The 12,286-nt window shown below is 49.2% G+C and overlaps 1 protein-coding gene across 2 annotated transcripts; it reads left to right on the top strand.

The window, feature by feature from the left end:
* The first annotated feature begins 1,448 nt into the window (after window positions 1–1,448).
* Window positions 1,449–11,825, top strand: Ankrd39 (ankyrin repeat domain 39). Of its 2 annotated transcripts, none has more exons than XM_016005845.3 (4): window positions 1,449–1,604; window positions 5,861–5,964; window positions 6,703–6,935; window positions 10,430–11,825. In XM_016005845.3, the coding sequence occupies exons 1-4, from the start codon at window positions 1,505–1,507 to the stop codon at window positions 10,488–10,490; spliced, it is 498 nt and encodes a 165-aa protein (XP_015861331.1). In that variant the 5' UTR covers window positions 1,449–1,504; the 3' UTR covers window positions 10,491–11,825. The 2 variants fall into 2 exon arrangements, with proteins under 2 accessions (XP_015861331.1, XP_006987348.1); XM_006987286.4 differs by having other exon boundaries at window positions 1,450–1,604; window positions 6,703–6,906.
* Window positions 11,826–12,286: the final 461 nt, after the last annotated feature.

The following is a 12,286-nucleotide window of genomic DNA, read 5'->3' on the forward strand; positions in this document are numbered from 1 at the left end:
TGGTGTGCAGATATTTTGACTAAAACCTGTCTGTTGAACCAAGAGGGAACCATCCTTTGGGCTGGGCCCATCATGGTCTTAATGCCTGTCTGTGCCCCTTCTCTGGAGGGGCCAGCTGAGACTCAAGTGTTTTCCCACAGTGGTGCCTATGGGACTGGGAACCAGACCAGGGCTACATCCTCTTGGGAGCCAGACTTGGCCTGGTGCCACAGGGAAAAGTCAGCATTGGGGGAAGAGGAGGAGAAGGGGGTTTGTCTTCCCAGAACTCCAGGGAGGGTGAGCAGGGGATGAGGGGTCGGAAGGAAAGGATCTCCTAGAAACTTCTCAAGGTTGTGTGGACAGTGTTTTTTATAAATATGGTGCTCAGGACAGGCTCAGTGGAAGAAGAGACTTCTTGTAGCTTTCTGTCCCATCAATGCAGGGAAAGATAGTCCCCTACTGCCACCCAGTGAGTTCCAAGCCCTGGTTCTAGTGAAGAAGTAGTATAGGCCCAGATGTTCCTGGAAAAACAACAGGCCCAGGCTGGATTCATTTTTGAGTGCCCTTAATGGGAGTTGCCTGGCACTCGAGTTTCAAAAGGGAAAATAGGAAGAAAAAAAAAAAAAGGACGTTTTAAGATGTTTTGTGCTGAATTTGATGCTATTGTTGGCTGCAATTTGGACGACTGGTTTAGATAAATCTAACCCGTGCATCGGGATAGAGACCACGACAGTGAGCACCTCCCCCTCGGCTCCCCCCATACACACACACACACACACACTCGGTTGCAGTTTAAGCAGGCTGCTGTCCTGGTTTCCCTCAGTGTGGGTCAGAAGGCTGGATCATGCTGGAGTGTGTTCCCTTTAGCTCAGATGTCAGCCCAGCGGATGTTGGCAACCAGTGTGTCCATTGAGGGGGCGGAAGGGTTAAGCACAAAGGTGGTCCTCGCCCTCAGGCCACCTGCTTCCCACTGGATAGTTACGGAACGAGGGTCGGGATGTTAGTGGATTTCTGGCGGTCACTGCGCTGCCCATGGACAGCCAGGGGCTCGGGTGATGCCCGGAAGATGGGATGAGGGAGTGTGGGCGGCGTCCAGGGATGAGAGAGTGTGGGCGGCGTCCAGAGTCCTTGTGCCCTGGGAACCCGCGAGGCTTCTTCGGTTCTGGCGAAAGCGACATAAACACTGCCAGGCGGGCCAAGCTGCTTGATCCCCACACCCTACAAGGCGCGGCTGCAGGAACCGTCCCGCCTCCTCCGGGGCGCGCAGCAGAACCCCACGCCTCTGCTCCTCCGGGTGCTTGCTTAGCCTCGGGCGCCCTCCGGTGGTGACAGAGCAGCCAGGCTCAACCTAGCCAGCCCCGCCTCGCTACTGTCATTGGTTGCTAAGCTAAGATCTAAACGTCGGATTGGTCGGCTCGGGTGAGAGGGCGGGACTCGGAGGTCAGCTACGGACGCCGAGTGGTCAGCCTGGGACGGAGGGGTGGGCACTTCGTAGGAACGCCCCGCTGCAGACCCGGCAGCCGAGATGGCGGCGCCGCAACCGTGCTCGGACAGCTCCTGCTGCTCACACCCCGGTGCGGTGCCCGGGGTACAGCAGACGCTGGAGGAGATGGACTTCGAGAGGGGTGAGGAGGGTGAGGCGGTCGCGTGCCCGGCGGCGGGCAATTCCCAGCCCCAGCCCCAGCCCCGGGGGCGTGAACCAAAGGAGGCTGCGAACCGAGTTTGGAGCTTCGGGGCCTGGTGCAGGAAGGCTGGCCGCAAAGCGTGGCTGGAAGCCCTTCGGCCACATCGTCTCGAGTGCGGACGGGTAAACTGAGGCATTGGTTTCCGGACTGGGCTCCGGAGACCAACCCAGCTGGGAGACAGTCTGCTCAGGTGACAGAGGAGCTAGGGACAGAATCTGCAGCTGGTTGATTGTATCCGCCTGGGAGGTCAGGGGAGCTGACCCTTGCTGATCTCGAGTGTGAGTGTCCGTGTTTTACCTATGACAGTAATCTCGAAACAGGCGCAGGGATGTATCTGTTTTGTCCCAGATTATACAGAGATCTTGCTGCCAGCAATGGTCCCTGTTCTCTGTGCCTGGAACCGCTAATGTTATGGACTGTGTTATCCGCAGGCACAGGTTAAGCTTCTGCAACTATAGCAAGGTAGTGTAGATGCTGCTGATGTATGTGCAGTCACACCTGATCGTTGCCATAGGAATGGTTTCTTAGCCATTTGGGGTAGGGATATAATAGGACCTCCGACTTCCTCTCGCGCCCTCTTGTGGTGTTTTCTCTCTCTACCATTGGACAATAGCAAGAGAGATGATTACATTTACTTTTTTTTAAATGTAAAGATTATTGTGTGTTATGTGTTTGTCAGAATTATGTCTGTATACCACACGTGCCTGGTGCCCATGGAGGCCAGAAAAGGGCATCGGATTCCCTGGAATTGCAGTTACAGATGGTGGTGAGCTGGGTGCTGGGAACTGACCCAGGTCCTCTTCCTAAGCAGCCAGTGCTCTTAACTCTCTCTCCAACCCCTCCAGCTGCTCTTAGTTCTCTGTTGTGACCTACAAAGCTCTGTTTCTGTACCCTCATTATAGTTCTCATCCTTGCCGTGGTCCTCTTTGGGTTTCTCAAATATGCAAGACCTTTGCCTGATTGACATCATTCGTTTTGTTTGCTAGAAGGTCTTCCTGCAAACTCCCGGCTAACTGAAGCTTTTCCTTCAGCTCTCCGTTCCAAGACACCTCTTCAGAGAAACCTTCCTTATGCCTTATAGAGTCCTCCCCTGGGGACAGTTATGCCCAGTAAAGGTCTAGAGACATTTTTGTGTGTCACAGCCATCCTGACATGCACAGGCCGGCTCCCCATAACCTGGCTCAAAAATGTCAGCCCTGTCTCTGTTGAGAAAGAAACCTTGTCATGTTCAAAGTAGGGACCTTCCAGGTTATTCTGTTATATTAGCACTTTGCTCTCATAGCAGTTTGGACTGACTCCAAGGCTGAGGCAGGAAGGTTACAAGTTCAAAGCTAGACAAAGCAGGTATACACAGTGAGACACTTGGTCTTGAAAAGATAAAGATGAAAAAGAAATAGTTTGTGTATCACCTGCTGCTCTTTCCTTTGCTTATTCTTTTATTATTTCCCACATATGATACAGATGCTCACCTAGTGTGTGAATGTTTTCTGTAAATCACATTTTTTAGTTTTAAATTCATTTATTACTAATTTTTTATTTAATTTTTAATTCAGTTATTGTGTGTGTGTGTGTGTGTGTGTGTGTGTGTGTGTGTGTATTCTGTTTTGTCAGTATATCTGTCTCTCCATCCCCACCCCCTAGACAGGGTCTCACTATTAGCTCCGGCTGTCCTGGAACTCATTATGTAGACCAGGCTGGTCTCGAACTCAGAGATCCACCTGCCTCTGCCTCCGTAGTGCTGGGAATAGAGGCGTGCATCACCACTGTTTAGCCCTAGCAAGTGGTCTTAACTGCTGAGCCGTCTCTCTGATCATGGGCTTAATTAAATATATATATATATATATATATATTTACTTAAAGCATGTGTATGTTTTGCCTGTGTGTATGTATTTGTCATGTATGTGCCTGGACAGAAGAGGGGATTGGATCTCCTGAAACGGGAGTTACAGATGGTTGTGAGCCACCTTATGGGTGCTAGGAATCAAACCCAGGTCCTCTAGAAGAGCAACAAGTGCTAAACTGGCTTCTTCTAGCTCCAGTTTTTGTTGTTGTTTTTTTGGTTTTTTGTTTGTTTGATTTTTTTTTTTGGGGGGGGTTGTTTGTTTGTTTTTGTTTTTTGAGACAAGATCTCACTATGTAGCTCCGGCTATCCTGAAACTATGTAGATCAGGCTGACCTTGAATGCACAGAGATCTACTGTGGTGATATTTTATTTGTGCTGAAATGTGGTGATAATTTATTTGTATGTTAATAAATAAAGTTTGCCTGGCGATCAGAGGTCATAGCCAACCATAGAGACCTGGAGGTCTGTCCAGACAGGTAGTGACAAGGAAGTGAGGTGGCTGGGCTAAGAGCCAATGAGAGGGCAGAACAGCAAGGCAAAAAAGGCCCAGGTTAGACAGGAAGAAGCTGGTTCGGTTCTCTTGGGAAGCTACAGCGGCGTGGTGAGCTAAGGTTGGTGGCCTTCACTATTTCTGTGATCTCTTCGGCTTTCACCCCTGTATTTGGCACTGTGTTTCTTATTTAATAAGACTGTTTAGAAATTCGTCTATAATCTACCTGTCTCTGTCTCCCAAATGCTGAGATTAAAGGTGTGTGCTACCATGCCCAGCTTATGATTATCTTTATTTCTGAACAATTCTTATCTCTTCACCCAGTATCTTTCCCATTGTGGGGAGCAGAGGAAGCCCTGAGTGAATGTGTGGTGTTGACATGAGCTGGTCCTGGTAAGGACCCTAGCCTCAGACCTATGGGGAAATGGCTGGCGGCGCGCGCACGCGCGTGCGCACACACACATACACACACATACCAGGGCGAGGCTCAGAGGGATAGCAAATCCTTCCTCTGGTCCATGTGCAAATGTTGACAGAAATGTCTACCATTTCTCCCTCTGGATATTTATGGCCTGAAGATGCTCCTCTACAGAGATTGTTCCTACTGATGTTAGCTAAACCTGCCTCCTTGTTCAGCTGTGTATAATAACCCTGCCTCCTTGTTCAGCTGTATGTAATAATCTCACCCTTTTGTTCGATACAGTAACCCCGGTTATTATATAATAATATATATATATTATTAAACTGTATGTAATAAATAATAAAATAAACGCCGAGCTTCTGCGTTGCTGCTGTTCTCCATCAGAGAGCCCAGTCCACCAGTCCCAGCTTCCTAACTTCTCTGTGCGTCCCTGAGTCTGGGCTCCCTTTCTATACCAGTAAGGTCAGGTTCCTGGAGCCCGGCAATGACATGGCACCGGTTACACCTAGCACATCTCTCCGTGATTCCTTTTAGAAGTATGTTGGCACATGTTCTCGTCCATGTTCCCGTACCTCTCTTTTTCTCATCATTTTATGCTGCATTATGAGTGAATTCCAAGCCACTAATTAATTCTCTCATCAACTGGGTTTATAATATTGGTCAACGTATTCATGGTCATTTTATTTCAATAATTTTACTTATTTTTAAACTTAGGGTGTGTGGAGCATCAGGGTATGAGTTGGGAGGTCAGAGGACAACACTTGCTAGAGTCAGTTTTTTCCTTCTCTCGTGTAGCTGCAGGGGATTGAACTCAGGTAGTCAGGCCTGGTATCAGGCACTTGACCTGCTACGCCATCTCAGTTCCTGGATCAGCTGTTCGTTTTGAGACAGGGTCTCTGGGTAACAGTCATGGCTCTCCTGGAACTCGATCTGTAGACCAGGTCAGCATCTAACTCACAAATCCACCTGCCTCTGCCTCCTGACCGCTGGGATTAAAGGCAACCACCACCACCACTGCTGCCGCCGCCGCCGCCGCCGCCGCCGCCCTGTATGAGCTTTTATGACAGATCCAGATTATAACGATTCTTAGCATGGGATTATTGCCTGCTTCCTGGGGTAATGTAGATAGAGGGTTCTAAGCTCTAACTTACAGATGTGAAAGCGTCAGTCAAAAAGTAGAAGAAATTCTTAAAAAAAGAAAGAAAGAGAAAGGAAGGAAGGAAGGAAGGAAGGAAGGAAGGAAGGAAGGAAGGAAGGAAGGAAGGAAGGAAGAAAGAAAGAAAGAAAGAATCCCAAGAAAGAATCCCAAGAAAGAAAGAAAGGAAGGAAGGAAGGAAGGAAGGAAGGAAGGAAGGAAGGAAGGAAGGAAGGAAGAAAGAAAAGAAAGAAAGAAAAAATCCCACCACGCAGCACTGCTTAGCGCTTTGATTGGCTTTCTGCAGGAATCTGGTCGGCAGCCCTGAATGGAGACCTGGGCCGAGTGAAGTATTTCATCCAGAAGGCCACGGACCCTAGTCAGCCTGACTCTGCTGGCTACACTGCACTGGTGAGTTACAGGGAGAGGCTTTAACTCTGGGCTGCCTCCTCTCTCCCCTTTACTTCCAGAAAAGCCCTTTAGTGTTTGTTTTGTTGGTTCTTGTTTTGTGAGTGTGTGCACTCGCGTGCACGGGTGCGTGTGTGCACAAGCTTGCCACAGCGCATGTGTAGAGATCAGAGGACAACTTTTAGGAGTTGTTTCATTCTTTCCACTGTGTGAGCTCTGGGGGTAGAACTTAGGTCACCAGACTTGGTAGTAAGTACTTTTAGCCAATGAGTCATCTCACTGGCTCTTGGTTTCTTTTTGTCTTTGGAAGGGTTCACTCGGTGGCGCAGGCTGTCCTTGGAGTCATTCTTGCCTCTACCTCCCGAGCACTGAGGTTACAGACATGTGCCACCTTGCCTGGCTTTGAAGTTGGTTGTTTTGCCTTTTGAAATAGGCTCTCACATAACCCAGGTTAGCCTCAAACTTGCTGCGTGTGGAGGATGACCCTGGTCCTCCTGCCTCCTCCCAAGTGCTGGGATTACGGACACAGGTCTGCGCCACCATGGCTGATAAGCCTCTCACACCTACACTGTACCCTTAGTCACCTCCCCTTTTGATTGTGGCAGCCTCGTGAGCAGCTGGGTATTTTAATTAATGGAAGAGCACAGTGTCCCCGAGCCGACTCCAGCCCCGCCCCTTGCTGGAGAGCCAGTGCCCTCGTCGCCTGCCAGTCTCTCTGACTTGTGCCTCTGCCCCCTGCAGCATTATGCGAGCCGCAATGGACACTATGCTGTTTGCCAGTTCCTGCTGGAAAGTGGAGCAAAGTGTGATGCCCAGACCCACGGGGGGGCCACAGCTCTGCACAGGGCCAGCTACTGTGGCCACACGGAAATCGCCCGACTGCTGCTCTCCCACGGGTCCAACCCCCGCCTGGTCGATGACGATGGCATGACCAGTCTACACAAGGTGTGTCCCCTGCCTCCATCATACCTCCTGTTCCTTAATCTTACTCGTGTATTAGTTACTTTTCATGTTGCTTTGCGGTGACAAAATTCTGTTTTTCTTTTTTTATTTTCCTGAGACAGGGTTTCTCTGTGTAGCCCTGGCTGTCCTAGAACTCACTCTGTAGAGCAGACTGGCCTTGAACTCACAGACATCCGCCTGCCTCTGCCTCCCAGCTGCTGGGATTAAAGGCAGTGCGCCACCACGCCCATGTGATAACAGAAGCAGCTTCAAGATGCAAGGGTGTATGCTGGCCCACAGCTCAAGGTAGGGGACGCAGTCCATCTTGGCAAGCAGGCAATGGCAGTAGGAGGCTAGCAACATGAGGCAGCTGGCCAGAGGATATCTGTATTTGTTGGGAGGTGGGGAGGGAGCAATCCGAGGACAGCTTTCAGAAGTCAGTTCTCTCCTTCCACTACCTGGGGCCAGGGGCATCAGACTGATGTGGACAGGGTTGGTGGCAGTGCCTTGACCTTCTGAGCCATCTTGCACCCACGTTCTTGTCTGTAGTCAGGAAGCAGAGACCAGTGAATGCGGGTCCTCGACCTTGAGCTGGGACCTCAGCTCACGAGGCGAACTCTCTCTAGAAATGCCCTCACACCCCTCAGTGTGTCTCCGAGGGGACTCAACCCTAGGAGCTGACAACCAAGATTAACCATCACAGCGCTCGTTGTAGAAAACAGAAAAATGTGGAAAAGAAAAGCCACCTGGACACCCGGGGCTCACCTGCCACCACTTCAGGAAAGTGTGTGAATTAGTTCTCTCTCCCTCAGCGGCCATGTGAAGGCTTTCCCGTGGAATCCGCTTTTTGAAACCAGTACAGCTTGATCCCTCTACTACCCACTTTCTAGGTCATTTTTTGGGGCTCAGTATTCTAGGCTCTTTCCTCCAGGCATCCACTTCATGAATTGCTCCCTCCCTTGCTCCCTACCCCCCCCTTTCCTTCCTCTTTCACTTATCTGTCTGTCTGTCTATCAAGTGCTGGGGGTTGCTAGACAAGTGTTTTACCACTGAACTATATGCCCAACCCACATAAGCATCTTAGAGATGTGATTCATGCATACGTTTATAGATAGAGTCCTTCCTTGCCCCAACTCTGATTTTCCACCAGTACTGTGGCTTTAAAAGAGTTCCCATCAAGCCAGGCAGTGGTGGCAGCGCAGGCCTTTAATCCCAGCACTCAGGAGGCAGAGCCAGGCGGATCTTTGTGAGTTCAAGGTCAGCCTGGTCTACAGAGCGAGATCCAGGAAAGGTGCAAAGCTACACAGAGAAACCCTGTCTTGAAAAACAAACAAACCAACCAAAACAAACAAACAAATAAAAGAGTTCCCATCAAACCCTTCCTGATCTACAGTGAGTTCCAGGATAGTTAAGACTACACAAAGAAACCCTGTCTTGGAGGAGGAGGAGGAAGAGGAGGAGGAGGAGGAGGAGGAGGAGAAGAAGAAAAAAGACAAGCAGGCTGAGCAAGCCATGAGGAGCAAGTCAGTAAGCAGCATCCCTCCATGGTTTCAGCTTTAGTTTGCCTCCAGGTTCTGGCCCAGACATCCCTTCATGATGAGCAACAACCAGTGCTGAAATAAAGCCTTTTCTCCCCAAGTTACATTTGGTCATGGTGTTCTATCCCAGCAACAGAAGTCTTACTAAGCTACCTGTTCATCTCGGGATTCTATCTGAAGTCTGTCTCAGGGGCAGCAGCTGGGGCCTGCGGCTGTCAAGTGTGCGGCAGCCTTAGCGCACTGGACAGGTGCTCAGTGAACAGCTTGCTGCAGGCTGGGTTTTGTTAAAGCCTTGACAGCTGTGGAAGTTTGAGCCTTCTCTTTTTTAAAAAGACTCACTAATAGCCTGGCGGTGGCAGTGGTGGTGGACATTTTAATCCCAGCACTCAGGAGGCAGAGGCAGGCAAATTTCTGTGAGTTCGAGGCCAGCTTGGTCTATAGAGCAAGTTCCAAGACAGCCAGAGCTACACAGAGGAACCCTGTCTTTAAACAAAACAAAAAAAGAACTTAGTTTACTAATTTGTGGAGACTAAAGAGGTGGCTCAGTGGTTAAGAGTGTACTATTTTTTTTAAGATGTATTTATTTATGTATACAGTGTTCTGCCTGCATGACAGAAGAGGGCATCAGATCTCATTACAGGTGGTTGTGAGCCACCATGTGGTTGCTGGGAATTGAACTCAGGTCCTCTGGAAGAGCAGCAGTGCTCTTAACCTCTGAGCCATCTCCAGCCCAAGAGTGTGTACTATTCTTGCTGAGGACAGAAGTCAGTTCAGTTCCCAGCTCTCAACCACTTGTAACTCCAGCTCTAGAGAATCTGCTGCCCTCTTTTGACCTTTGCAGGCATCTGTACACATCTACACATCCCCCTCACATACATATAATTACAAAAAATATGATTTATTTATGTCTGTATATCTGTGAGTGTATGCACACACTTGTGTGCAGATGCACATTTGTGTGCCTGTACATACACAGAGGCCAGAAATAGGCACTGGGAATTCTCCTCCATCTCTGCCTTTTCCTTGGAGATAAGCGTCTCTTCCTGAACTCAGTTTTCTCAGCTAGGCTGGAAGCCAGCAAGTCCCCGAGATCCTCCTTCCTGTCTTCACTCCCTTCAGTGCTGGGGCTATGTATACAGGCAGAACACTGTATACATAATAAATACATCTTAAACGGTCCCAGGTGCTTCATGGGTGATTGTGAGACGGCTAAATAAAGACCAGCATGATGACTGGGCAAAGGGTATTAAAAAAAAAAAAAAATTCCGGCTAAGCTGGGTGGTAGAGATGGTAGAGGAGCACATAACTGCAATCCTAAACCCTAGGAGGCCAAGACAGGAGAATTATGAGTGTGAGGCTGACTTGAACTATGTAGTGAGGCAGTCTCTCAAAAAGCCAAAATAAACCAACAACAATAAAATAAGAGATCAGGAGTGGCGGCACATGCCTTTAATCCCAGCATTCTGGAGGCAGAGGCAGGCAGGTATGAGTGAACTAAAGGCCAGCCAGAGCTACATAGTGAACTTCAGGCCAGCCAGGGCTACATAGTGAAACTCTATCACAAAACAAAAACAAAAACAAAAAACCATAAACATGAGCAAACAACATAGTGAGACCCCGTCTCAAAAGATGAAAAGAGGGGGTGTAGCTCAGTGGTGGAGTGCTTGCCTGACATGCACAGAGGCCCAAACATGGCTGCTCATACCTATAATTCCAGCACTTAGAAGTCAGAGGCAGGAGGATTGCCAGAAGTTCAAGGTCAGTCTGGTCTACATGGAGAGTTCCAGAACAGTTCCTTACGCTGACTAGCTGCCCAAACGGTCCCAGGTGCTTCACAAACCTGTGTCTAAGGCCTGGGGCTTTGGTAAGGTTTCTGCTCACACATCTGAGGTGCCCGTTTCCAGGAGACCTTTCTAAGGGAAAGGGAAGTGAGCGCGTGCGGGGCCCAGCTCGGGTATGTCTTTTGATTCGGGCCTCTCTCTCCACAGGCTGCAGAAAAGGGTCACGAGGACATTTGCTCCCTCCTGTTACAACACAGCCCAGCCCTGAAGGCTGTCCGGGATCGCAAAGCACGCCTAGCATGTGACCTGCTGCCCTGCAACAGTGGCCTGCGGGACCTGTTGGCCAGCTGAGGCTCCTCCTCCTGTCTCTGGCTGCCCTTGAAGAGTACCCAGACTAGCTCTCCACACCCTGCCTTGCTCAGTCAGCATCATGCTGCCGGGTGGGACTAGGGCCAGAATGCCCAGAAAAGCCCCCGCCTGGCCAGTGTGGGAGCCAGAAGGGAGGCTTGGGAGGCCTGAAGACTGTGACCCTGGACAGGTGACCATAGAAGTTAGTCCTTGTAGAAACGGCTATCCATTTGGAAGAAAATAAAGCTTGCGTCTTGACAACATCCCACAGACAAAGATAAATTTCAAGAGACAGAGACCTAAATATAAAAATGCAAAACTTTGAAGTATTAGAAGAAAATATAGAGTGTCTAACAAAAGCTGTTTCCTAGCTGAATCAGCTTGGTGCAATGTTCTTTTTTAACCTGCTTGTCCCTCGGTCCCCCCTCCTCCACACACACACCTAGAATGATTAGACTAGGCCTGCCTTAGGGTTACTCTGGGTCTGAGGAAGTCCATGGAGGGCACTCTAATGAGTGCACTACATCACAGGCAGCATGGGAGAGTACCCACTACCAGGCCTGGCCTGGCAGTGCAGGCCTGAAATACCAGCTGCTCAGGAGGCTGAGGCTACAGAGGAATTCATGGCCAGCCTGGGCAACATAGACCCCATCTCAATAGTTCAATGGTGGAGTGTTTGCCTGACATGCAAAAGCCGTGCGTTCAATCCCTAATACAATGGGGAGAAACAGTGCCCAGTCCCAAAGTCTAACTGATACTGGCTTTTATTCCAGAATTTCAGTTCTAGAAGTCTGGTCTGTACAAAGCGTAACTGTGCCAGGTGTAGTTACGCACACCTTTAGTCATGGCGCCCAAGGCAGGAGGATCTCTTGGAGCTCCAGGTCAACCAGAGCTACAGAGACCTGGTCTCCAAAAACCATGTAATTATAACTGCTTTTTTGTTTGTTTTGCACTGCTTACTAGTGAGACTACACACCTGTCTTTGACCTTCCTATTTACGCCTATTTGAAATGTTTTTGTTCTTGCTACGTAGTCTAGGCTAGCCTCCAACTTGGAGCCGTCCTCTGGCCTCAGCCTCCTGAGTGTTGGGATTATAGGTATGCGTCAGCACATCCAGCTTGCCATGTTTTTACTGATTCACAGGAACTTTATGTTAGAATATTGAGCCTTTGCTTTGGGTGTATGCATATATAGAGAGAAACATGTATAATATATGCCTCATGTATGTGTATTAAAATTTTCTTTGGCACTATCACTTGCCGTAAGTTGGTTGGCTTCCGGTCATGGAAACTGCCACACACACACCATAGATGGCAGTTTATGGTATTTAGCAATAGCTATTTCAGTGAGCAGAGCCAATAATTTTGACTTCTCTGTAGCAACCTAGGAAGATTCATCCTTGATAACAAAGGTGTCCATTTACAGACTCACTCACAAACTCTGCATTAGGGAACAAGGCCCTGTTCCCCAGCACCGAGAGAACAAGAGATGCATTGAAATATAGCGTATATTTAAAAAGAGAGCGCCAGGCATGGTGGCTAACGTGTAATCAGTGCTAGCACTCAGGAGCTTAGGCAGAATTATAAACCTGAGGCCAGCCTGAGCTACAGTGTGAGACTGTGTGAGACTGTGTGTGTGTGTGTGTGTGTGTGTGTGTGTGTGTGTGTGTGTGTGTGACACAGAGAAAGAGAAGGGAGAGAGGACAAGAACTGACCT

This window comes from Peromyscus maniculatus, chromosome 21 (assembly GCF_049852395.1).
Source record: "Peromyscus maniculatus bairdii isolate BWxNUB_F1_BW_parent chromosome 21, HU_Pman_BW_mat_3.1, whole genome shotgun sequence".
In the NCBI taxonomy this organism is placed as follows: domain Eukaryota; kingdom Metazoa; phylum Chordata; class Mammalia; order Rodentia; family Cricetidae; genus Peromyscus; species Peromyscus maniculatus.

What these genes read in the sequence shown, in the direction of transcription:
- Ankrd39 (XM_006987286.4), top strand. Translation starts at nt 1,505, where the DNA reads ATGGCGGCGCCGCAACCGTGCTCGGACAGCTCCTGCTGCTCACACCCC. An exon ending in GGAGATGGACTTCGAGAGGG is followed by an intron (nt 1,605 to 5,860) that starts GTGAGGAGGGTG and finishes GGCTTTCTGCAG; the next exon opens with GAATCTGGTCGGCAGCCCTG. An exon ending in CTGCTGGCTACACTGCACTG is followed by an intron (nt 5,965 to 6,702) that starts GTGAGTTACAGG and finishes TGCCCCCTGCAG; the next exon opens with CATTATGCGAGCCGCAATGG.